General features: G+C 39.0%; 1 protein-coding gene across 1 annotated transcript in view; it reads left to right on the top strand.

The window, feature by feature from the left end:
* Positions 1–27827, top strand: part of sls (sallimus) — a 124632-nt gene that overhangs the window by 74968 nt on the left and 21837 nt on the right. Inside the window, exons 32-34 of the mRNA XM_074099591.1 lie at positions 692–6430; positions 7480–8034; positions 9808–27324. Of these exons, the coding sequence (XP_073955692.1) occupies positions 692–6430; positions 7480–8034; positions 9808–27324 (23811 nt within the window). The remainder of the gene's footprint in view (positions 1–691; positions 6431–7479; positions 8035–9807; positions 27325–27827) is intronic.

The raw sequence follows: 27827 nt of genomic DNA, 5'->3' as shown, positions 1-27827 counted from the left end.
GATTCGTACCTAATAGAAGCAAACATTTTGCAAACAATATGTTTATTTGTAAATACGCTTATTCCACGATTTAATTTAATTTTTCTTTTTCGCTATTAACTCTTGCTTTGGAAGACTAATAAGTAGAAGTCAGTAATTAAGAAGGTACCTAATTTATTCTTAACCCATTATTTATATTAAATTCTAAGCAGAATTGTGATTTTAGATGAATGAATAGTTCGAAGTTCTTATACTAATGCTTCGCTTTATAGATAATAAAAATGCCAACGTAATTGTTAGGTTATATAGTAACATTAAATACCCAATAATTTCTTATTGAGGCGATAACACACGTGCGTTTTTACTCAGCAAATTTTCAGCAACGGCCTATTTCGGTTCGTGTTTTCAGCTTTTACTTACGCTGCTTCTAACAAACGCAGCCATAAAATTCGGCTTCATTCAGTGAGCGCTTCAATTTTTTAGCTAACATCAAGACGCACCAAATGCAAGTAAGTACCAGCTTCGTTTTTTCTAGCAATAGCAGGTATTACGACATTGGCACTTCTACTCACAACACTTTAACATAAAACTGCTTCTTTAATACACTTACTATACTTTTCTATTCAATCGCTTAGTCTTTACTCTAACGCATCTTCTGTTAGTGTAATTTGTTGGACACTTTATTTACTATACTGAATGTATAATTTCACAGATACTAAAGAAAAAGAACAAGTCAAGCGCAAAAAACACTCAAAACAGAAGAAGGTATCTGAACTTCACGTTGAAGAAGAAGTTATTCAAGAACAAAAGGCGATAAAAGCGGTTCGTTCCAGGGAAAATCTTGAAGTTTATGAAGACGATGAGACGGGATTACTGGAAGATGCAGAGACAATCTACAAAACTGCTACAGCTACGGATATTCCAGAAAATAAGATTGAAGTGGTTCCAGCTAGTGAAGTGACTCATATTGTTCCTGACAGGAAAACAGATGAAATGAGAGCAAATCTTAAAATTGATGCCAACTATCCTCTTGTTAGCGCTTCGCAAGAAGCGGAAGAGAGAGAAGAAGCATTACAAGTAAAAGAACAAGTCAAAGTACTTGTGAAACCATCTATATCAGAAAAAGAATCTTTAGAAATAACAGAAATAGAAGTCAACAGTTCTGTAGATGAATATTCGTCTGAGCAAGTCAAAGCTAATATTACAGCAGTGAAAAATGTTATACCAGTAGAAGGTTTAGTTACAACAGAAATACTGCCTGACATGGACCTAACGGATTTACAGAAAGCTGAAGCTCACTTTGGAAGTGCAAAACCATCTGTTACATTAAAAGATGCGCTAAATGTTTCTGAACAAATCACCAGCATTAAAGAAGAGCCGTTTGAAAACGCAATAGTAAAAAAATCAACTGCTGCTATTTCTGTGTCTCCTTTGGTAGGATTAAACGTTTTAGAAGTTAACGACGAGTTGAGAGAATATGATATTGATAACAAAACTGCGGAAAAAACGGCAACTTCAAAACTCAATTTTAACTTACATGAATCTCTTACTATTGGAGAAGTTTTCGTTGAAGACAAATCAGGGAGATATTATCCAGAACTTATAGTACCTACAGAAACGGCTCGTAAAGATGTATTAACTTCAAACCAGGTTTTAACAGAAATACATGATGTACAAGAAAAAGAAGGATTATTGCAAGCTCTTAAGCTACCACCAGCGCAAGAAGCTAATGTTGATGTAACAATTAAAGACAGTTTACAAGTGTCTATCGAAGAAACACACGAAAAAGAGGGAGAGTTGGTTAAGAAAGAATTACCTGCAATGATCAATGTTGGCAAAGATTTGACGTTACACACAAGTCTTAATACGTCTATAATTAGCTCACATGTTAAAGAAACTGATTTTATTACTGAACCCTTACCAAGCAAAAAGGCTAATATTGGTGTTAGTGAACATCAACATAAGTTTAATATAGAAACTGAAATTCATGAGTCAGAAACATCTTTAGAAGAATCCAAAGCTATTCTTGGCACTCGTGCTGATGTTAAAATTTTATTATTAGATAAAAATGTTACCGAAGAGGTTCACATAAATGAAAGTGAAAAGGATCTTATTGTCAAAGACGATAAGTATACTGCTGTAGCAGAGGTAGACGTAGGAGCTGTCGAGCCAATCATGACATATGAAACCACGCAGATGACTTCCATTGGTGAGCTTAAGTTACAGGATAAAGTACAAGATGAATTAGCTACTGAGACAGTGATCACAGCGAGTGCCAAAATCATAACAGCCCCACTTATACATGAACAAGAAACTTCAGAGGATTACTTAACAAAAAAATCCGAAACCATCACACAATCTGTGGTCCCTAATATTCCCTTGACTGTATACCAAACTGAGTCATCGGAATCTGAAAACAAGCTCCTGTTAAATAAAATACCTGAGCTTCTTTCTACAAAACCTTCGCACACTCATCATCTTAAAACACCTTTATCTGAAGAGATCAATACAGCAGATCAAATCAATTTCATTCCATTGACTTCTAACGTTACAGAAAAAGCCTCTGAAATTTACAGAGATTTGCATAAAGAAATTACTGTCTTACAAACTACTGTTCAAGAGCAACTTGACAAATTAGACGAAAGTCAAACGCAACATAGCAAAGCTGTACCTTCATTTATTGAAAATGAAAGTTTAAATATTATTGAAATAGTTTCAAGTGTTACGGAGGATAAGTTTATTTCTGATGAAGCCAAACTCGATGTCTTCGCTAAAGCGGACATTGATTCTAATCATAAGATTGCTATTACATCAGAAACCGTTCCAAGAGAAGCCTTAGACACAATGGAATCACTGGCGCCAAGTTACGAGGCTGCTAATATTAAATCGGACATTCTCAGTTCAGTACAAGTTTCTCAAAATGAGGTCCTTGATTCTCAATCAAATTTGCAAGAAACTATAAAACCCGACCTAAAATCTATTGTACCGGAAATAATTCCATCGCAGGAACTCAATGTGTCCGAAGTATATCAAAATGAAAATGAAACTGAATACACATCCAATAAGTTACTAGAAATTTTCAGTTCTCCGACACAGGTACTTTCGTTAAGATCTGTAGCTATAAGCTCAGAAATGGTACCTGACTCGAGCGTCGGTTTCACTAATGAAGATAATTTCAGCAGTAAATCTAAGAAAGCTGTTGTTGAAAACGTAGCACATAATGAAATTCAAATAATTTCGACAGATTACAATGAAAAAGAAAGTTCTTTTGAAAAAATACCTACTCCGAGCAATGTTTCGGCCACGATGAGTATAGATTCTACGCAAGCCATTGTGGTAGAAGAGCATAAACCCGAGCTAGCGCCAAGGAGTTTTGAGAACGCAACTGATTTAGCATGGGCGAAAGCTAAACAAGGTGCAGTCCCACAAGAGGCAATTACACAACAGGAAACAATGGTACATATGTCGGAAGGTGTTCTGATTTCTGAAGAAACAGACACAAAAGCTAAGTCTTCCGTATCACTAACATCACTTCAAGTGCCAGAATACGATGAAAAGGTGACCATAGAAAGTGAAAACCCACTAACATTATCCACAGCACCTGATAAACAAAGTGCTAACGTTTCATTTACTTCTCGCCATGGTATACAAATATCGGAAACGCTTTCACAATCTGAGAACTTACAAAATACCGGTACTTTAGATTTAGGCTTGAAAACTGCATCATCTAAAATTGACGAAATATACGGTAAAGCAGCGCATGTCGAAGAAGTAATTGTTAATCAACAACCAGAAGAGTTCCAAAATGAGAAGATATCCGTTAAGCAAACGGATATCACACCTGTTCCGTCGTATAATCTAGAACAAACAGAAATAATTACGGCTGAGACAGAGTCTCTATTACCCCAACAAACAACAATTAAATCAAATATTGTGCCAGACTTCACAGAAACTCAAGCGCTCATTATGAGTTGTACTGAAATAATTGACAAAGAACAGGAATTTGTTGGAAAATTTTCAATTCCAACTCAAGATGCTTCAGTTGGATTTGTACCGCTAATAAGCACAGTAAACACTGAAGTGTTGTCAACAGATGATTTGGAAAAATTACAAGAAAAGTCTCCAGAGACATCGCATGCTACTATGACAAGCGATGATTTACGTAAGCATTTACAAGGAATCGAGGTACTGCACGGAGAAAAAGAATCAGAATTAGCTCCATTCCAGAAGGAATCCGGACAGACAGCTAACGAAAAATACGTTGAAATATCTGCCAAGGAAATATCCGAGATAGACATCAATGAAAAAGAAACAGAGTTGACTAAAATGTTAGACATGTTTACTACCAAAGCGAAACCGTCAATTGACGAGCAACAATCATTGTTCAGTACAGAAGTGATAGTAAATCAAGAAACTGAAGATCTTCATGTCTCTGGCACCACAATGTTAAATGCTTTAACAACCCACGGAATGAAGGAAGCTATTCAAAATTTAGAGCCTTTCGTAGGAGAAACTGAAGACACATTTACCAAAACATCATCTGTCAAAACGGAACTTATCAAACCCACGGTTGAGGGGAAACAATGTGCCGGTGTATCGGAAGTAATGTTATCAGAAAAAGAACAAAACTTCCAAGCAGATCAAATAATGCCAAACAAAAAAACCATTCAGCCAACCGACAGCATTACATTACATTCTAGTTTTGGCGTCGATGAAACCGTGCCAATCGAAGCAGAAACAACACTGGCACCCAGTTCTGAATTAAAACACAAAGCGGGATTAACTGTACTACCGGAAGATTACCTAAATATTTCAGAGACAACAGTTATTGAAAATGAAGAAGTTCTTCAAGAAGCCCAGATCCCAAAAAGTGCTAGTTACAATATTAATTTAGATGCACATCGTCATTTGAACGTTGAAATGTGCCAATTCACAGAGGCTGAAGAATCAATTAAGAAAGTGGAGCAAATTGCTAACAAAGAAATTCTTGATTTCTCTATTGAACCAGTCAGGCCCATTTATATAACGGAAACAGAAGCTGAAGAAAGACACGAGGAATTAGTTCCCGACAAGAAAGCTAAACAAGTGTGTCCTAATGTTAACTTAGAAGTTGGTGACCATATAGATGTTACTGAAACAGTTGTACTAGAACAGGATGATGACTTGAAATTGGGCTTGTTAAATAAGATGGAAAAAGGAAAGCCAAATGTTGAAACAGTAAAACACATAACTGTCATGGAGACCGAAGTGAGGGAAAATGATTATCCACTAGAAAACACCCTTAATATGATGTCAAAACATTCTGATATATCGTATGAAGCTAAACTACCGATTCAAGTTCAAGAAGTCATGCTCAAAGACAGTGAGTCTGATTTCCCGCAGGATATTAAGCCGAGAGAAGAAAAGGTTGATTTTTCTATAGAATCACAACAACATGTTACTGTAACTGACGCTATAATACAGGAGAATGAAACTTCAATACAACCCGTGCAAATACCAAAGGGCGGGGAAAATGAAATAAAATTAGAAGCTTTACATCATGTAACTACTAACGAAACTACAGTAATTGAAGAAGGCACAGAATTTTCAGGTAGTCGGCCATTTAAAGACGAAACTGCTCAAGAGTCTCAGCCAGTTGCTGAAGCTCTTTACAATGAACAAACACAAGCTATTGAAAGCGTGGGTACTTTTAAAACCACATTCAAGCCTGAAGTATCTATAGCCGAACAAGATATTGTCGGGTTGAAATCAATTGAGCAAACAGAAACTCGAACAGAGGAAATTTCTGACGTATTTGATAAGTACCATCCTAAGGGCGAACAAGCGCAACCGGTCCAAACTACCAAAAAAGAAATAATGCTCAGTCAACCTGAGATACTTGAGAGCACAAGTAATCTGTCTACAAAGTATGAAGCTGAAACATCTCAAGTTCAGCTTGAACTTGAACTTCATAAAAGTTACATGACAACTGAAAATTCTGCTGAGGAAATTCCTGATATAATAAAAACTAAAGAAGAGCAGGCTAGATATGCAGATAAACAAATAACCGAATTGAAATCTTTGCAACAAACGGTAATAATAGCAGGAGAAAAATCAGAGACATTTGAAAAATTTATGCATGGCAAAAACGAGAAAGCCCTTCCAAGTCAAAACGTTTTACAAGAATTATCTAATATGGAGCCGGCTATCTTCGAAAACGTTACAGACTTGCCTAGTTCTGCTCAGGTGGAAAAAAGCAAAGCTTTAACTGATTTGGAGACTCATAAGAGCTATATTGTTACGGACAATGTAGTACAAGAAGGTTCGGAAGATATTATTGTAGAAGGTAGCAAAATAAGTTCCATCGTGGGACAAGTTTTGGAAATGAAACCTTTGCAACAAACAGAAATATTCATCGATGAAAACACCGCAGCAATCACAACCTTCAAACAAGAAGAAAAACACATCACAGGTACGCCAATAGTAAATGAATCTGTCACTCAGACCGATGTCACTGTTCAAGAAACAGGAATTGAAACGTCATTTGATAAACCTGTCTCAGTCGAGACAGCTTCATTATCTTTGAATACCACACAAGGTATCACGGTTTCGGAAGTCAGTCAAGAAGATACTTCGGACAACTTCGTGCCACACAAAGGTAAACCAGTACAAGCGGAGAAAACAGTTGCTCCGTTATCACATATACAATGTACAGAAAATATACCAGAAGCACATGTCGACGAATTTACTGCACAAGTTACCCAGAGTAAGACTTCAACAGTTGTAGCTAACGAATTAGCACCACTAATTATCACAGATAACACATGTCTTCTGCAAGAAGATGATCTCAAAATAACACAGCCAAAGACACAACAAGTACGACAGAGTCTTACGACAGCCAATGAACTCGAAGTCACAGATGAATTCATCAACGAACATGTACCATCGTTCTCGGGTGAAGTATTGGATTTAAAGAAACAAGGAAAACTTACACAAACAAGTGACACTGAGCACACATTCACAATATCTGAACAGGAGACACGATTCCTAGGTATGTAAATTGTATCTAATATTTAATACAAATAAGTGAAATATGTTTGGAATAGTAAAAAAGATATTCAAGTATGCCAGGAGGCAGCAAAATGTTCGAGTAAAATGTGAAGACGCAATTTAATCGAATCGACCAGAATTGATCGCTTTCAGAAAAATATGATTTTTTTGGCGAAGATAAGTGATGATCTCAAATGTATGCGTTTAAAGACAGTATAATATAGGGAGCTTCATCAGAATTTAAGTCACAGCCTTACGGTATTCACAAATGAAAACCTCTTTTTCACCTTTTTCTATTCCCATAAAACAATTACAGAACCTTGTATTTCTTTTCATATATTTTACTGTCTAAACCACAAACATGAATCAATCACTCTTTGCATCTACAGATACTTTCAACCATTTCATTCAACTAAAATAATGCACCCACTTACACATAGCGCGCTAACTATCATTTTTAAACGCTTTCAGAAAAAACTGATGTTCAGGAAACTTCACCCAAAGTATCTGATACAGAAGAAACTGAAGAGATAGTGACCAAGTTTATACAAGCACCAAGTGGAGAACCCATACAAATAAAAACGAAACGCACCACTTTAAGGAAAAAGAAGAAAACAGAAAAGGATACTGTTGAAAACGACGTGGTTATAGAAGAAAAATTAGACGATGATGATGTTATCAAACCGCAGCCAGTTCAACAGCACGACGTTGATATTGAGGAATTTGAAGAAACTGACTTTACTACAGTCAAAGACACTGCCAGAGGTACAGTCGAATTGCCTGATGACTACATGCAGGTTCCAAAAATGGAATCACAAGTGCAAATAGAAGAAATAGAGGATGAACATCCAGGGCAACCCGAAGAAGTAAACGAAGAAACTAAAACGACAAGAAAAGTCAAGGTTACAAAACGAATAACGAAAATGAAACAAGGGGCAGTGGAAGAAGTTCACGAAGCGACAATTGACAAGGTTGATGAGGAACCCAAGCCAGTTGAACTAACCGAGCTGCCAGAAGAGATTACCGGTAAGAGACAGAAAAAAACACTTAATTGGATGAAGGCACTTTTTAGACAGTTACAATTTCAAATTTCTATCGAGTAACATTATTCATATTATTATTCACACGCAATTCACAATCTCATTATTAAGTATTAGAACAATGCATACGTGCCACAATGCTAATACTTGTTCTACATAAATTCAACTTGAAAGCTATTGAAACACATTTACACTCAGCTGACATCCAAAAACTTTAGCCTAAACAGTAAAAAATAAAGCAATCAAGTTCAAAAGCCTCAATTATAAAAAGTCTTATTTTGCTTTAAAGCCACTAAAATAGTTAGGTACATTGAAACATTTGAAACTACTCGTACAGCAGCATAATAGTAGTAGCATAAAAATGGTTTCCGGGGTTAAAAAAATATTATTCTGCTTATATTATCAGAAAATATAGCACACGTTTTTTTTCTTTTGTCAAATAAATTAAAAAAAAACATTAAGTTTTTTGTAAAAAAAAAACTTTTTTAATACAAGCTCTTTTTGCTGACTGTATGCATTGTCATCCGAACTACATTTCCGTACCTTTCAAGTCTATGCTATTAACCGTCAAGGAGTTTCGTCCTGCAGACTATCCTGGTTGGATCATTAGGATGTCATTACCAGATTTACATAATTACCTGCCAAATTTCAAGTCAAAAACTACTGGGAGTGGGTCTAATTTAACTTGCAAGATTTGACCCGCACATAAACAGACATATACATACATTGCAAGCTCAATAAAAGCTTTTAAAATGAACTGCAAGAAAGTTCGGGAGTGGGGGTCTGTCACGTCACGGCACACTAAAAATTGTCGAACGGCGTGACGTCACACGGAATTTTAAATGGCTATAATTATCTTCATAATTTTTTGTTTAATTGACAACAGAAAACATACGTGTCTAATATTTTTTGATAATTTAACTGACAGACTAAATAAAAAAAAAACAATAAAAACTAAGGCTGTTGTAACTAACCTAATAAATTTAGTTTAAAACACTGTTTAAAACGAAGAGTAGGTATTTTTGGACATAAGTAATTAATGATTTCAATACTGATTGTTGTCCTCCACGACTGAGGATTAAAAGTTTTTGGAAAAAAGAATCTTAATATTTTATTTTATTTTATTAAACTACTTTAATTGTTAAATAAAAAGTTTTAAGCCGTTAAATGGAAAAACGATTTTTCATTTCATTCTTAGTGCTAAGGTGAAACAGGTATAATATAGAATCATTGTGAGCGCAAATAATAGGGTATTTTAGGCAAAACTCTGCACAGGGGGCGACACTAGCACAAGCCGTAATCAAACCGCCATGACTACGTCAGTTCTCTTTACAGTTTGTCGCCATGATGGATCATGACATATAAATACATCTGAATTTAATTAACATACCTACTCGTATCTGATAAACATGAACGAAGATACTTTTAGAGTGAGGCCATGTTATCTCATTGTTACTGATAAAAGTTCTACTAACTTGAAAAAATAACTGTCAATGTGTATATGAAGTTTATATTTATCATAGCAAACTATCGACGACGCGTAAAAAGTGTCAATAACGCCAGAATTCATACCCATTTTTTCGTTTTAGTTTTTTTAACCAACAAATATGGCATTACCAAAATCATAAAATAGTAAAAAATGTTGCTAAATAACCCAAATAGACATCGTGATGACACATTAAATATTTAAATACATACAAATTAGACATAGCGCATTCGTGACGCCACAAACTTACTAAGCTTCTTTAAACACTTTCAGAAAACACAGGTGCCAGGCTACCTTCCCCAATAACAACTGACACAGAGGAGACTGAAGAAATAGTGACTAAATTTAAACAAGGACCAAGTGGTGAGCCAATACAAGTAAAAACTAAACGCACAATCTTAAGAAAAAAGAAAAAAACAGATACTAACGAATCCGTAGAAAATGACGTAGTAATAGAAGAAAAAATAGACGATGATGATGTCCTCAAGCCTCAACCAATTCAACATCATGATGTTGACATCGAAGAATTCGAGGAAACCGATATTGTCTCAGTTAAAGATACAGCTAAAGGAACTGTTCAATTACCCGAAGATAATCTCCAAGAAACAAAATTAGAATCTCAAGTAAAAATAGAAGAAATAATTGAAGAGTACCCTACCGAATCCGAAATCCCAAGCGAAATAAAAGAGGAAGAAGACACGACTACGAGTAGATTAAAATCCAAGAAAATAATAACAAAAAAGAAACAAAAGAGTCTAGAAGAAACTGTCGAAATTAAAAAACTAGAACCTGAACCGACAACAACTATTGAGCTACCTGAAGAAACTACGATTGAAGAGGAAATTACTCCTGAAGGTAAAGCAAGCCGGCAAAAAACAACAACTAAGAGAATAATAAAGCGCAGAAAAGGCTCAAACGTAGAAACAACACAAATTACTACGGAACAAATAGGTGATGACCTACCTATTATATCAGTTCACACAACGGAGCAATTTATTGAGGACACTATTATACCTTTCGAAGACACGATACCACAAGACAATGCCAAAGTGGTCGAAGAAGCTCCAGAAAAAGTCGAAATCACTCAGGTCCAGACGAAGACTGGTGAAATTAAAAAAATCAAAACGACAAAACGAATTATCAAACGAGGCCCTAAAGAACTAACTGAAATCACAACAGTCGAAAAAGACGGTGAAGAACCTTTTACAACGGTTTCTGTTATTGAAAATGAAGCCACAGAAGAGCAGCCAAAGTTAGTTGAAGCCATTGAATTACCAGAAGAAGTAACTGTTGAAGAGGAGAAGAGTCCTGAAGGAAAACCAATAAAAAAGACGAAAGTTAAAAGAATAATCAAACGAAGGAAAGGCTCAAATATTGAAACGACAAATATTACAACTGAGCAAGTAGATGACAATACACCCATTGTTTCTGTTCACACCACAGAAGAAATCACTAATGATACGATTACACCATTCGAAGACATACTACAACTAAAGACTGCCAAAGTGGTTGAAGAAGTACCAGAAAAAGTTGAAATAACCCAAGTTCGTACGGCCACAGGTGAGGTGAAAAAAGTCAAAACCACTAAACGAGTTATTAAACGAGGCCCTAAAGAACAAGTAACTGAAATTACAACTATTGAAAAGGAAGGCGAAGTACCGATTACCACTGTTTCTTTAGTTGAAGAAAAAGGACTTGAAGAAGAAAAGCCAAAACCCATCGAAACCGTTGAACTGCCGGAACAAATTACGGTAGAAGAGGAAAAAACGCCTGACGGTAAGATAACCAAAAAGACAGTAACTAAACGAATTATTAAACGAAGAAAAGGATCAAACATCGAAACGACACAAATAACAACAGAACAAACAGGAGATAACGCACCTATTACTTCAATACACACTAGAGAAGAACTCGTCGATGACACAATAACACCATTTGAAGACACACCACAAGCAGATACTGCAAAAGTCATTGAAGAAACACCAGAAAAAGTTGAGGTAACTCAAGTACGCACAGAAACCGGCGAGGTAAAAAAAATTAAAACAACTAAACGAGTTATCAAGCGTGGGCCCAAGGAAAAGGTAACTGAAATTACAACTATCGAGAAGGATGGCGAAGAGCCAATTACTACTGTTTCTGTTATTGAGGACCAAGTGGCTGAGGAAGAAAAAGTTAAGTTTGATGAAACCGTAGAGCTACCAGAAGAAATAACAGTGGAAGAAGAAAAAACACCAGAAGGTAAGATAACGAAAAAGACGACTAAGAGAATCATTAAACGCAAGAAAGGTCCACAAATACAAACCACACATATAACGACTGAACAAGTAGACGACGAGGAACCCGTAATTTCAGTTCATACAACACAAGAACTCACAGATGACACGGTCACATCTTTTGAAGACACAATACAAGCAGATGAAGCAAAAGTTGTTGAAGAAGTACCAGAAAAAGTTGAAATAAGCCAAGTTCTTACGGCCACAGGTGAGGTGAAAAAAGTGAAAACTACCAAACGAGTTATTAAACGAGGCCCTAAAGAACAATTAACTGAAATTACAACTATCGAAAAAGAAGGCGAAAAACCATTTACCACCGTCTCTTTAGTTGAAGAAAAAGGACCTAAAGAAGAAAAGTCAAAACCCATCGAAACCATTGAACTGCCGGAAGAAACTACAGTAGAAGAGGAAAAAACGCCTGAGGGTAAGATAACTAAAAAGACAGTAACTAAACGAATAATTAAACGAAGAAAAGGCTCCAATATCGAAACGACACAAATAACAACAGAACAAATAGGCGACGACGCACCTATTACTTCAGTACACACTACAGAAGAACTCACGGATGACACAATAACACCATTTGAAGGCACACCACATGCAGACACTGCAAAAATCATTGAATACACACCAGAAAAGGTTGAAGTAACTCAAGTACGCACAGAAACCGGTGAGATTAAGAAAATTAAAACATCTAAAAGAGTTATCAAGCGTGGACCCGAGGACAAGGTGACTGAAATAACAACTATCGAAAAGGATGACGAAGAGCCAATCATCACTGTTTCTGTTATTGAAGACAAAGCAGCCGAGGACGAAAAACCAAAGTTAGATGAAAGTGTAGAATTACCAGAAGAAATAACGGTGGAACAAGAAAAAACAGCAGAAGGTAAGATAATTAAAAAGACGACGACCAAGAGAATCATTAAGCGCAAGAAGGGTCCTCAAACTGAAACAACCCATATAACAACTGAACAAATAGATGACAATGCACCAGTTATTTCTGTACACACTACACAAGAACTCACTGATGATTCAGCTACACTTTTCGATGACAGTCAAATGCCTGATACAGCTAAAGTACTTGAACATGCGCCGGAAAAAGTTGAAATTACCAAAGTCCACACGAAAACAGGAGAAGTAAAGAAAATAAAAACAATAAGACGACTGATAAAACAAGGTTCAAAAGAAAAAGTCACGGAAATAACAACCATTGAGAAAGATGGTGAAGAGCCAATCACTACGGTGTCTCTCAAAAATAAAGAGAAGATAGAAGAAGAGAAGCCAATGTCTGAACAGACTATTGAATTACCAGAGGAAATAACTGTAGAAGAAGGGAAAACACCCGAGGGTAAGATAACTAAAAAGATAACGACAAAAAGAATAATTAAACGGAAGAAAGGTCCACAAACGGAAACAACACAAATCACAACTGAACAAGTAGATGACACTGAACCCATTATTTCAGTACACACTACACAAGAACTCACTGATGATATGGCTACACCGTTCGATGATAACCAAATAGTAAATGAAGCAAAAATAATTGAAGAAGCTCCAGAAGAGGTCAAAGTAACTCAAGTTCGCACAGAAACTGGTGAAATAAAAAAGATCAAAACGACAAAACGAAAAATAAAGCGGGGGCCAAAAGATAAAATAACGGAAATCACAACCATAGAAAAAGAAGGCGAAGTGCCAATTACCACAGTGTCCATTATAGAAGACAAACCGTCGGTGGAAGAAAAGTCAAAGCCTGAAGAGACCGTAGAGCTACCTGAAGAAACCACTGTAGAAGAGGAAAAAACACCTGAAGGTAATATTGTTAAAAAGACGATTACCAGAAGAATAATAAAACGCAAAAAAGGACCACAAACAGAAACAACACAAATCACAACCGAACAAATAGACAACAAAGAACCAATTATTTCAGTACACACTACACAAGAACTCACTGATGATACGACTACACCGTTCGATGACAAACAAGTGGTAAATGAAGCTAAAATTGTTGAAGAAGCTCCAGAAGAGGTCAAAATTACTCAAGTTCGCACAGAAACAGGTGAAATAAAAAAGATCAAAACGACTAAACGAAAAATCAAGCGGGGGCCAAAAGATAAAATAACGGAAATAACAACCGTAGAAAGCGAAGGCGAAGCGCCAATCACCACAGTGTCTGTTATTGAAGATGAAGAGACCAGAAATGAAAAATCAAAACCTGTAGAAATCATTGAACTACCAGAAGAATCAACCGTAGAAACCGAAGAAGCGCCAGATGGTAAGATAATTAAAAAGACTATCACAAAAAAAATCACAAAGCTAAAGAAAGAGCCACAAATTATAACAACAGAAACCAATTCTGAACAATTAGACGATAAAGCACCAATTATTTCAGTACACACTACACAAGAACTTACTGATAACACTGTAAAACCTATTGATGAAGCTCCAGAACGTGTCAAAGTTACTCAAGTGCGAACGGAAAATAATGAAGTAAAGAAGATCAAAAGATTAAAACAACTAATAAAGCAAGAGCCTAAAGAAAAAGTGACTGAAATAATAACCACTGAAGAAGTAGGCGATGAACCCATCACCACGATCTCTGTTATAGAAAGGAAGGAACATGAAGTAGACGAGTTAAAAGCAGTTGAAACCATTGAGCTGCCTGAAGAAACAACAGTGGAGGAAGAAAAAACGCCCGAGGGTAAGATCACCAAAAAGACAACAACAAAGAGGATCATTAAACGTAAGAAAGGGCCACAAATCGAAACGACACAAATCACCACTGAACAAGTGGACGACAGTGCACCCATCATTTCCGTACACACCACACAAGAACTGACAGATAACACTGTTCAACATTTCGATGATACTTATACACGTGACACCGCTAAACTTGTCCAAGAAACTCCGGAAACAATCGAAGTTACCCAAGTACGCACGGAAACTGGCGAGGTTAAAAAGATAAAAACTACGAAACGAGTTATAAAGCGCGGGCCTAAGGATAAGGTAACTGAAATAACAACAATTGAAAAAGAAGGGGAAGAACCTATCACTACCGTTTCACTTAAAGAAGACAAACCTGATGAGGATCAATCGCAGCCAATTGAAACCGTTGAGCTGCCAGAGGTGACTACGATTGAGGAGCAAGAAACTCCCGAAGGTAAGATAACTAAAAAGAAAACCACCAAGAGAATCATCAAACGCAAGAAGGGTCCGGAAATCCAAACAACACAAATCACTACAGAACAGGTCGATGATGAGGAACCAATAATTTCAGTACACACTACACAAGAACTCACCGACGAAACCATTAAACCATTCGAAGACACGTACACAACCGACACAGCAAAAATCGTACAGGAAGCTCCAGAAAAGGTCGAAATTACTCAAATACGTACAGAAACTGGCGAAGTTAAAAAAGTCAAAACAACGAAACGAGTAATAAAGCGAGGGCCTAAAGACAAAGTGACTGAAATAACAACAACTGAAAAAGAAGGCGAAGAACCCATTACCACGATCTCTGTTATAGAAAACAAAGAACCGGAAGAAGACGAGTTTAAACCAGTTAAAACCGTTGAGCTACCAGAAGAAACAACAGTGGAGGAAGAAAAAACGCCCGAGGGTAAGATCACCAAAAAGACAACAACAAAGAGGATCATTAAACGAAAGAAAGGGCCACAAATTGAAACGACACAAATCACCACTGAACAAGTGGATGACAACGCACCCATCATTTCCGTACACACCACACAAGAACTGACAGATGACAATGTTCAAAATTTCGATGATACTTATACACGTGAAACCGCTAAACTTGTCCAAGAAACTCCGGAAACAATCGAAGTTACCCAAGTACGCACGGAAACTGGCGAGGTTAAAAAGATAAAAACTACGAAACGAGTTATAAAGCGCGGGCCTAAGGATAAGGTAACTGAAATAACAACAATTGAAAAAGAAGGGGAAGAACCTATCACTACCGTTTCACTTAAAGAAGACAAACCTGATGAGGATCAATCACAGCCAATTGAAACCGTTGAGCTGCCAGAGGTGACTACGATTGAGGAGCAAGAAACTCCCGAAGGTAAGATAACTAAAAAGAAAACCACCAAAAGAATCATCAAACGCAAGAAGGGTCCGGAAATCCAAACAACACAAATCACTACAGAACAGGTCGATGGTGAGGAACCAATAATTTCAGTACACACTACACAAGAACTCACCGACGAAACCATTAAACCATTCGAAGACACGTACACAACCGACACAGCAAAAATAGTGCACGAAGCTCCAGAAAAGGTCGAAATTACTCAAATACGTACAGAAACTGGCGAAGTTAAAAAAGTCAAAACAACGAAACGAGTAATAAAGCGAGGGCCTAAAGACAAAGTGACTGAAATAACAACAACTGAAAAAGAAGGCGAAGAACCCATTACCACGATCTCTGTTATAGAAAACAAAGAACCGGAAGAAGACGAGTTTAAACCAGTTAAAACCGTTGAGCTACCAGAAGAAACAACAGTGGAGGAAGAAAAAACGCCCGAGGGTAAGATCACCAAAAAGACAACAACAAAGAGGATCATTAAACGAAAGAAAGGGCCACAAATTGAAACGACACAAATCACCACTGAACAAGTGGATGACAACGCACCCATCATTTCCGTACACACCACACAAGAACTGACAGATGACAATGTTCAAAATTTCGATGATACTTATACACGTGAAACCGCTAAACTTGTCCAAGAAACTCCGGAAACAATCGAAGTTACCCAAGTACGCACGAAAACTGGCGAGGTTAAAAAGATAAAAACTACGAAACGAGTTATAAAGCGCGGGCCTAAGGATAAGGTAACTGAAATAACAACAATTGAAAAAGAAGGGGAGGCGCCAATCACTACTGTTTTATTCACTGAAGAAAAACCCGAAAAAGAACCACTAGAACCTATTAAAACCATCGAGCTACCGGAGGAGACTACAGTTGAGGAACAAAAAACTCCCGAGGGCAAGATAACTAAAAAGACTATAACAAAGAGAATCATTAAACGTAAGAAAGGTCCTGAGATTCAAACCACACAAATCACTACAGAACAGGTAGATGACGATGAACCTATAATTTCAGTACTAAATATACAAGAACTCACAGATGACACAGATACAAATTTTGATATTTCGCACACACCTTCCACAGCTAAGATCGTTGAGGAAGCGCCAGAAAAAGTTGAGGTAACTCAAGTTCGCACAAAAACAGGCGAGGTAAAGAAAGTCAAAACCACAAAGCGAATCATCAAACGAGGACCTAAAGAACTGGTGACTGAAATAACCACAATCGAAAAAGATGGAGAGGAGCCAATCACTACTGTTTTACTCATTGAAGAAAAACCCGAAGAAGAACAACCACAACCAGTCAAAACCATCGAGCTGCCAGAGGAGACTACAGTTGAGGAACAAAAGACTCCCCAGGGTAAGATAACTAAAAAGACAACAACGAAAAGAGTCATTAAACGTAAGAAAGGTCCTGAAATCCAAACTACACAAATCACTACAGAACAAGTTGATGATGACGAACCTATCATTTCTGTACATACTACACAAGAACTCACAGATGACACACTTACGCCTTTTGCTATCTCAGACACACCTGCAACCGCTAAAATCGTTGAAGAAGCACCAGAGAAGGTTGATGTTACTCAGGTACGCACTGAAACTGGCGAGGTAAAGAAGGTAAAAACAACCAAAAGGATCATCAAACGGGGCCCTAAGGAACAAGTGACTGAAATCACCACAATCGAAAAAGATGGGGAAGAGCCAATCACTACTGTTTTATTAACTGAAGAAAAACCTGAAGAACAACCAGAATTAGTAAAAACCATCGAGCTGCCGGAGGAGACTACAGTTGAGGAACAAAAGACTCCCGAGGGTAATGTAACTAAGAAGACTATAACGAAGAGAATCATTAAACGTAAGAAAGGTCCTGAAATTCAAACCACACTAATCACTACAGAACAGGTAGACGATAATGAACCTATCATTTCGGTGCACACCACACAAGAACTTACAGACGACACACTTACGCCTTTTGATAACTCACACACACTTGCGACCGCTAAGATCGTTGAGGAAGCACCAGAGAAGGTTGAAGTTACTCAGGTACGCACAGAAACTGGGGCGGTAAAGAAGGTAAAAACAACTAAGCGGATCATCAAACGGGGACCTAAGGAACAGGTGACTGAAATCACCACAATCGAAAAAGATGGTGAGGAGCCAATCACTACTGTTTTATTAACTGAAGAAAAACCTGAAGAACAACCAGAATTAGTAAAAACCATCGAGCTGCCGGAGGAGACTACAGTTGAGGAACAAAAGACTCCCGAGGGTAAAGTAACTAAGAAGACTATAACGAAGAGAATTATTAAACGTAAGAAAGGTCCTGAAGTTTTAACTACACAAATCACAACAGAACAGGTAGACGATGATGAACCTATCATTTCGGTGCACACTACACAAGAACTTACAGACGACACACTTACGCCTTTTGATAACTCACACACACCTGCGACAGCTAAGATCGTTGAGGAAGCACCAGAGAAGGTTGAGGTTACTCAGGTACGCACAGAAACTGGGGAGGTAAAGAAGGTAAAAACAACTAAGCGGATCATCAAACGGGGACCTAAGGAACAGGTGACTGAAATCACCACAATCGAAAAAGATGGTGAAGAGCCAATCACTACTGTTTTAGAAACTGAAGAAAAACCTGAAGAACAACCAGAATTAGTAAAAACCATCGAGCTGCCGGAGGAGACTACAGTTGAGGAACAAAAGACTACCGAGGGTAAAGTAACTAAGAAGACTATAACGAAGAGAATTATTAAACGTAAGAAAGGTCCTGAAGTTCAAACCACACAAATCACAACAGAACAGGTAGACGATGATGAACCTATCATTTCTGTACACACCACACGAGAACTAACAGACGATACATTTACGCCTTTTGAAAATACACACGCACCTGCCACTGCTAAGGTCATTGAGGAAGAACCAGAGAAAGTTGAGATTACTCAGGTACGCACCAAAACCGGCGAGGTAAAGAAGGTAAAAACAACTAAGCGAATCATCAAACGGGGACCTAAGGAACAGGTGACTGAAATCACCACAATCGAAAAAGATGGTGAGGAGCCAATTACTACTGTTTTATTAACTGAAGAAAAACCTGAAGAAGAAAAACTAGAACCAGTTAAAACCGTCGAGCTGCCAGAGGAGACTACAATTGAGGAACAAAAGACTCCCGAGGGTAAGATAACTAAAAAGACAACAACGAAGAGAGTCATTAAACGTAAGAAAGGTCCTGAAATCCAAACCACACAAATCACCACAGAACAAGTAGATGATGACGAACCTATCATTTCGGTACACACCACACAAGAACTCACAGACGACACACTTACGCCTTTTGATGACTCACACATGCCTGCAACCGCTAAGGTCGTCGAGGAAGCACCAGAGAAGGTTGAAGTTACTCAGGTACGCACAGAAACTGGCGAGGTCAAGAAGGTAAAAACAACTAAGCGGATCATAAAACGGGGACCTAAGGAACAGGTGACTGAAATCACCACAATCGAAAAAGATGGCGAAGAGCCAATCACTACTGTTTTAGTCACTGAAGAAAAACCTAAGAAAGAACAAACAGAACCAGTTAAAACCATCGAGCTGCCAGAAGAAACTACAGTTGAGGAACAACAGACTCCCGGTGGAAAGATAACTAAAAAGACTACAACAAAGAGAGTAATTAAACGTAAGAAAGGTCCTGAAATCCAAACCACACAAATCACTACTGAACAGGTAGACGATGAAAAACCTATCATTTCGGTACACACCACACAAGAACTCACAGACGACTCACTTACGCCATTTGATAACTCACACACACCTGCCAACGCTAAGATCGTTGAGGAAGTACCAGAGAAGGTTGAGGTTACTCAGGTACGCACAGAAACTGGCGAGGTCAAGAAGGTCAAAACAACTAAGCGAATCATCAAACGAGGACCTAAGGAACAGGATACTGAAATCACCACAGTCGAAAAAGATGGTGAAGAGCCAATAACAATCGTTTCACTTACTGAACAAAAACCTGACGAAGATCAACCACAGCCAGTTGAAACCGTCGAGTTGCCAGAGGAGACTACAATTGAGGAACAAAAGACTCCCGAGGGTAAGATAACTAAAAAGATTATAACAAAGAGAATCATTAAACGTAAGAAAGGTCCTGAAATCCAAACCACACAAATCACTACAGAACAAGTAGATGATGACGAACCTATCATTTCGGTACACACCACACAAGAACTCACAGACGACACACTAACGCCTTTTGATGACTCAAACATACTTGCTACCGCTAAGATCGTTGAGGAAGCACCAGAGAAGGTTGAGGTTACTCAGGTACGCACTGAAACCGGCGAGGTCAAGAAGGTAAAAACCACTAAGCGGATCATCAAACGGGGACCTAAGGAACAGGTGACTGAAATCACCACAATCGAAAAAGATGGTGAGGAGCCAATAACTACTGTTTTAGTAACTGAAGAGAAACCTGAACAACAACCAGAATTAGTAAAAACCATCGAGCTGCCGGAGGAGACTACAGTTGAGGAACAAAAGACTCCCGAGGGTAAAGTAACTAAGAAGACTATAACGAAGAGAATTATTAAACGTAAGAAAGGTCCTGAAGTTCAAACCACACAAATCACTACAGAACAGGTAGACGATGAAAAACCTATCATTTCGGTACACACCACACAAGAACTCACAGACGACTCACTTATGCCATTTGATAACTCACACACACCTGCCAACGCTAAGATCGTTGAGGAAGTACCAGAGAAGGTTGAGGTTACTCAGGTACGCACAGAAACTGGCGAGGTCAAGAAGGTCAAAACAACTAAGCGGATCATCAAACGGGGACCTAAGGAACAGGATACTGAAATCACTACAATCGAAAAAGATGGTGAAGAGCCAATAACAACCGTTTCACTTACTGAACAAAAACCTGACGAAGATCAACCACAGCCAGTTAAAACCGTCGAGCTGCCAGAGGAGACTACAATTGAGGAACAAAAGACTCCCGAGGGTAAGATAACTAAAAAGATTATAACAAAGAGAATCATTAAACGTAAGAAAGGTCCTGAAATCCAAACCACACAAATCACCACAGAACAAGTAGATGATGACGAACCTATCATTTCGGTACACACCACACAAGAACTCACAGACGACACACTTACGCCTTTTGATGACTCACACATACTTGCTACCGCTAAGATCGTTGAGGAAGCACCAGAGAAGGTTGAAGTTACTCAGGTACGCACTGAAACTGGCGAGGTCAAGAAGGTAAAAACAACTAAGCGGATCATCAAACGGGGACCTAAGGAACAGGTGACTGAAATCACCACAATCGAAAAAGATGGTGAAGAGCCAATAACTACTGTTTTAGTCACTGAAGAAAAACCTAAGAAAGAACAACCAGAACCAGTTAAAACCATCGAGCTGCCAGAAGAAACCACAGTTGAGGAACAACAGACTCCCGATGGTAAGATAACTAAAAAGACTACAACAAAGAGAGTCATTAGACGTAAGAAAGGTCCTGAAATCCAAACCACACAAATCACTACAGAACAGGTAGACGATGAAAAACCTATCATTTCGGTACACACCACACAAGAACTCACAGACGACTCACTTATGCCATTTGATAACTCACACACACCTGCCAACGCTAAGATCGTTGAGGAAGTACCAGAGAAGGTTGAGGTTACTCAGGTACGCACAGAAACTGGCGAGGTCAAGAAGGTCAAAACAACTAAGCGGATCATCAAACGGGGACCTAAGGAACAGGATACTGAAATCACCACAATCGAAAAAGATGGTGAAGAGCCAATAACAACCGTTTCACTTACTGAACAAAAACCTGACGAAGATCAACCACAGCCAGTTGAAACCGTCGAGCTGCCAGAGGAGACTATAATTGAGGAACAAAAGACTCCCGAGGGTAAGATAACTAAAAAGATTATAACAAAGAGAATCATTAAACGTAAGAAAGGTCCTGAAATCCAAACCACACAAATCACCACAGAACAAGTAGATGATGACGAACCTATCATTTCGGTACACACCTCACAAGAACTCACAGACGACACACTTACGCCTTATGATGACTCACACATACTTGCTACCGCTGAGATCGTTGAGGAAGCACCAGAGAAGGTTGAGGTTACTCAGGTACGCACTGAAACCGGCGAGGTCAAGAAGGTAAAAACAACTAAGCGGATCATCAAACGGGGACCTAAGGAACAGGTGACTGAAATCACCACAATCGAAAAAGATGGCGAAGAGCCAATAACTACTGTTTTAGTCACTGAAGAAAAACCTAAGAAAGAACAACCAGAACCAGTTAAAACCATCGAGCTGCCAGAAGAAACCACAGTTGAGGAACAACAGACTCCCGATGGTAAGATAACTAAAAAGACTACAACAAAGAGAGTCATTAAACGTAAGAAAGGTCCTGAAATCCAAACCACACAAATCACTACAGAACAGGTAGACGATGAAAAACCTATCATTTCGGTACACACCACACAAGAACTCACAGACGACTCACTTACGACATTTGATAACTCACACACACCTGCCAACGCTAAGATCGTTGAGGAAGTACCAGAGAAGGTTGAGGTTACTCAGGTACGCACAGAAACTGGCGAGGTCAAGAAGGTCAAAACAACTAAGCGGATCATCAAACGGGGACCTAAGGAACAGGATACTGAAATCACCACAGTCGAAAAAGATGGTGAAGAGCCAATAACAACCGTTTCACTTACTGAACAAAAACCTGACGAAGACCAACCTCAGCCAGTTGAAACCGTCGAGCTGCCAGAGGAGACTATAATTGAGGAACAAAAGACTCCCGAGGGTAAGATAACTAAAAAGATTATAACAAAGAGAATCATTAAACGTAAGAAAGGTCCTGAAATCCAAACCACACAAATCACCACAGAACAAGTAGATGATGACGAACCTATCATTTCGGTACACACCACACAAGAACTCACAGACGACACACTTACGCCATTTGATAATTCACACATACCTGCCACCGCTAAGATCGTTGAGGAAGCACCAGAGAAGGTTGAGGTTACTCAGGTACGCACTGAAACCGGCGAGGTCAAGAAGGTAAAAACAACTAAGCGGATCATCAAACGGGGACCTAAGGAACAGGTGACTGAAATCACCACAATCGAAAAAGATGGCGAAGAGCCAATAACTACTGTTTTAGTCACTGAAGAAAAACCTAAGAAAGAACAACCAGAACCAGTTAAAACCATCGAGCTGCCAGAAGAAACTACAGTTGAGGAACAACAGACTCCCGATGGTAAGATAACTAAAAAGACTACAACAAAGAGAGTCATTAAACGTAAGAAAGGTCCTGAAATCCAAACCACACAAATCACTACAGAACAGGTAGACGATGAAAAACCTATCATTTCGGTACACACCACACAAGAACTCACAGACGACTCACTTACGACATTTGATAACTCACACACACCTGCCAACGCTAAGATCGTTGAGGAAGTACCAGAGAAGGTTGAGGTTACTCAGGTACGCACAGAAACTGGCGAGGTCAAGAAGGTCAAAACAACTAAGCGGATCATCAAACGGGGACCTAAGGAACAGGATACTGAAATCACCACAGTCGAAAAAGATGGTGAAGAGCCAATAACAACCGTTTCACTTACTGAACAAAAACCTGACGAAGATCAACCACAGCCAGTTGAAACCGTCGAGCTGCCAGAGGAGACTACAATTGAGGAACAAAAGACTCCCGAGGGTAAGATAACTAAAAAGACAACAACGAAGAGAGTCATTAAACGTAAGAAAGGTCCTGAAATCCAAACCACACAAATCACCACAGAACAAGTAAATGATGACGAACCTATCATTTCGGTACACACCACACAAGAACTCACAGACGACACACTTACGCATTTTGATGACTCACACATACTTGCTACCGCTAAGATCGTTGAGGAAGCACCAGAGAAGGTTGAAGTTACTCAGGTACGCACAGAAACTGGCGAGGTCAAGAAGGTCAAAACAACTAAGCGGATCATCAAACGGGGACCTAAGGAACAGGTGACTGAAATCACCACAATCGAAAAAGATGGTGAGGAGCCAATCACTACTGTTTTACTTACTGAAGAAGAACAACCAGAACCAGTTAAAACCATCGAGCTGCCAGAGGAAACTACAATTGAGGAACAAAAGACTCCCGAGGGTAAGATAACTAAAAAGACAACAACGAAGAGAGTCATTAAACGTAAGAAAGGTCCTGAAATCCAAACTACACAAATCACCACAGAACAAGTAGATGATGACGAACCTATCATTTCGGTACACACCACACAAGAACTCACAGACGACACACTTACGCCTTTTGAAAATACACACGCACCTGCCACTGCTAAGGTCATTGAGGAAGAACCAGAGAAAGTTGAGATTACTCAGGTACGCACCAAAGCCGGCGAGGTAAAGAAGGTAAAAACAACTAAGCGAATCATCAAACGGGGACCTAAGGAACAGGTGACTGAAATCACCACAATCGAAAAAGATGGTGAAGAGCCAATCACTACTGTTTCACTTACTGAACAAAAACCTGACGAAGATCAACCAGAACCAGTTAAAACCATCGAGCTGCCAGAAGAAACTACAGTTGAGGAACAACAGACTCCCGATGGAAAGATAACTAAAAAGACTACAACAAAGAGAGTCATTAAACGTAAGAAAGGTCCTGAAATCCAAACCACACAAATCACTACAGAACAGGTAGACGATGATGAACCTATCATTTCGATACACACAACACAAGAACTCACAGACGACTCACTTACGCCATTTGATAACTCACACACACCTGCCAACGCCAAGATCGTTGAGGAAGTACCAGAGAAGGTTGAGTTTACTCAGGTACGCACAGAAACTGGCAAGGTCAAGAAGGTCAAAACAACTAAGCGGATCATCAAACGGGGACCTAAGGAACAGGTGACTGAAATCACCACAATCGAAAAAGATGGTGAAGAACCAATAACAACTGTTTCACTTACTGAACAAAAACCTGACGAAGATCAACCACAGCCAGTTGAAACCGTCGAGTTGCCAGAGGAGACTACAATTGAGGAACAAAAGACTCCCGAGGGTAAGATAACTAAAAAGATTATAACAAAGAGAATCATTAAACGTAAGAAAGGTCCTGAAATCCAAACCACACAAATCACCACAGAACAAGTAGATGATGACGAACCTATCATTTCGGTACACACCACACAAGAACTCACAGACGACACACTTACGCCATTTGATAATTCACACATACCTGCCACCGCTCAGATCGTTAAGGAAGCACCAGAGAAGGTTGAGATTACTCAGGTACGCACAGAAACTGGCGAGGTCAAGAAGGTAAAAACAACTAAGCGGATCATAAAACGGGGACCTAAGGAACAGGTGACTGAAATCACCACAATCGAAAAAGATGGCGAAGAGCCAATCACTACTGTTTTAGTCACTAAAGAAAAACCTGACGAAGATCAACCAGAACCAGTTAAAACCATCGAGCTGCCAGAAGAAACTACAGTTGAGGAACAACAGACTCCCGATGGAAAGATAACTAAAAAGACTACAACAAAGAGAGTCATTAAACGTAAGAAAGGTCCTGAAATCCAAACCACACAAATCACTACAGAACAGGTAGACGATGATGAACCTATCATTTCGATACACTCAACACAAGAACTCACAGACGACACACTAACGCCATTTGATAACTCACACATACCTGCTTCCGCTAAGATCGTCGAGGAAGCACCAGAGAAGGTTGAAGTTACTCAGGTACGCACTGAAACTGGCGAGGTCAAGAAGGTAAAAACAACTAAGCGGATCATCAAACGGGGACCTAAGGAACAGGATACTGAAATCACCACAATCGAAAAAGATGGTGAAGAGCCAATAATAACTGTTTCTTTTACTGAACAAATACCTGATGAAGATCAACCACAGCCAGTTGAAACCGTCGAGCTGCCAGAGGAAACTACAATTGAGGAACAACAGACTCCCGATGGTAAGATAACTAAAAAGACTACAACAAAGAGAGTCATTAAACGTAAGAAAGGTCCTGAAATCCAAACCACACAAATCACTACAGAACAGGTAGACGATGAAAAACCTATCATTTCGGTACACACCACACAAGAACTCACAGACGACACACTTACGCCTTTTGATGACTCACACATACTTGCTACCGCTAAGATCGTTGAGGAAGCACCAGAGAAGGTTGAGATTACTCAGGTACGTACAGAAACTGGCGAGGTCAAGAAGGTAAAAACAACTAAGCGGATCATAAAACGGGGACCTAAGGAACAGGTGACTGAAATCACCACAATCGAAAAAGATGGTGAGGAGCCAATCACTACTGTTTCACTTACTGAAGAAGAACAACCAGAACCAGTTAAAACCATCGAGCTGCCAGAGGAGACTACAGTTGAGGAACAAAAGACTCCCGATGGAAAGATTACTAAAAAGACTACAACAAAGAGAGTTATTAAACGTAAGAAAGGTCCTGAAATCCAAACCACACAAATCACTACAGAACAGGTAGACGATGATGAACCTATCATTTCGATACACACAACACAAGAACTCACAGACGACACACTAACGCCATTTGATAACTCACACATACCTGCCTCCGCTAAGATCGTCGAGGAAGCACCAGAGAAGGTTGAAGTTACACAGATACGCACAGAATCTGGCGAGGTAAAGAAGGTAATAACAACTAAGCGGATCATCAAACGGGGACCTAAGGAACAGGATACTGAAATCACCACAATCGAAAAAGATGGTGAAGAGCCAATCACTACTGTTTTATTAACTGAAGAAATACCTAAAGAAAAACCAGAACCAGTTCAAACCATCGAGCTGCCGAAGGAGACTACAGTTGAGGAACAAAAGACTCCCGAGGGTAAGATTACTAAAAAGACTTTAACGAAGAGAGACATTAAACGTAAGAAAGGTCCTGAAAACCTTACCACACAAATCACTACAGAACAGCTAGATGATGACCAACTTATTATTTCCGTACACACCACACAAGAGCTTACTGACGATACACTTAAACATTTTGACCACACGTATACACCTGACACTGCTAATGTCGTTGAGGAAACGCCAGAAAAGGTTGAGGTTACTCAGGTTCGTACAGAAACTGGCGACGTAAAGAAGGTCAAAACAACAAAGCGAATCCTCAAACGGGGTCCTAAGGAACAAGTGACTGAAATCACTACAGTTGAAAAAGACGGACAAGAGCCAATCACTGCTGCGTCATTTATTGAAGAAAAACCTGATGAAGACCAACCACAGCCTTTTGAAGCCATAGAGCTGCCGGAGGAGACTATGGTTGAGGAGCAGGAGACTCCTGAGGGTAAGATCACTAAAAAGACAACAACGAAGAAAATCATTAAACGCAAGAAAGGTCCTGAAATCTTAACCACACAAATAACTACAGAACAGGTAGATGACGACGAACCTATCATTTCTGTACACACTACACAAGAACTCACCGACGACACACTTACACATTTTGATATTACGTACACACCTGATACTGCAAAAATAGTTGAGAAAGCACCAGAAAAAGTTGAGGTTACTCAGGTACGCACGGAAACAGGCGAGGTAAAGAAAGTCAAAACCACAAAGCGAGTCATTAAACGGGGACCTATGGAACAGGTAACTGAAATCACCACAATCGAAAAAGATGTTGAGGAGCCAATCACTACTGTTTTACTCACTGAAGAAAAACCCGAAGAAAAACATTTAGAACTAGTAAAAACCATCGAGCTGCCAGAGGAGACTACAGTGGAGGAACAAAAGACTGCCGAGGGTAAGATAACTAAAAAGACTACAAAAAAGAGAGTCATAAAACGT

Source organism: Choristoneura fumiferana, chromosome Z, assembly GCF_025370935.1.
Source record: "Choristoneura fumiferana chromosome Z, NRCan_CFum_1, whole genome shotgun sequence".
In the NCBI taxonomy this organism is placed as follows: Eukaryota; Metazoa; Arthropoda; class Insecta; order Lepidoptera; family Tortricidae; genus Choristoneura; species Choristoneura fumiferana.
This window is presented reverse-complemented; position numbering and strand designations above follow the sequence as displayed.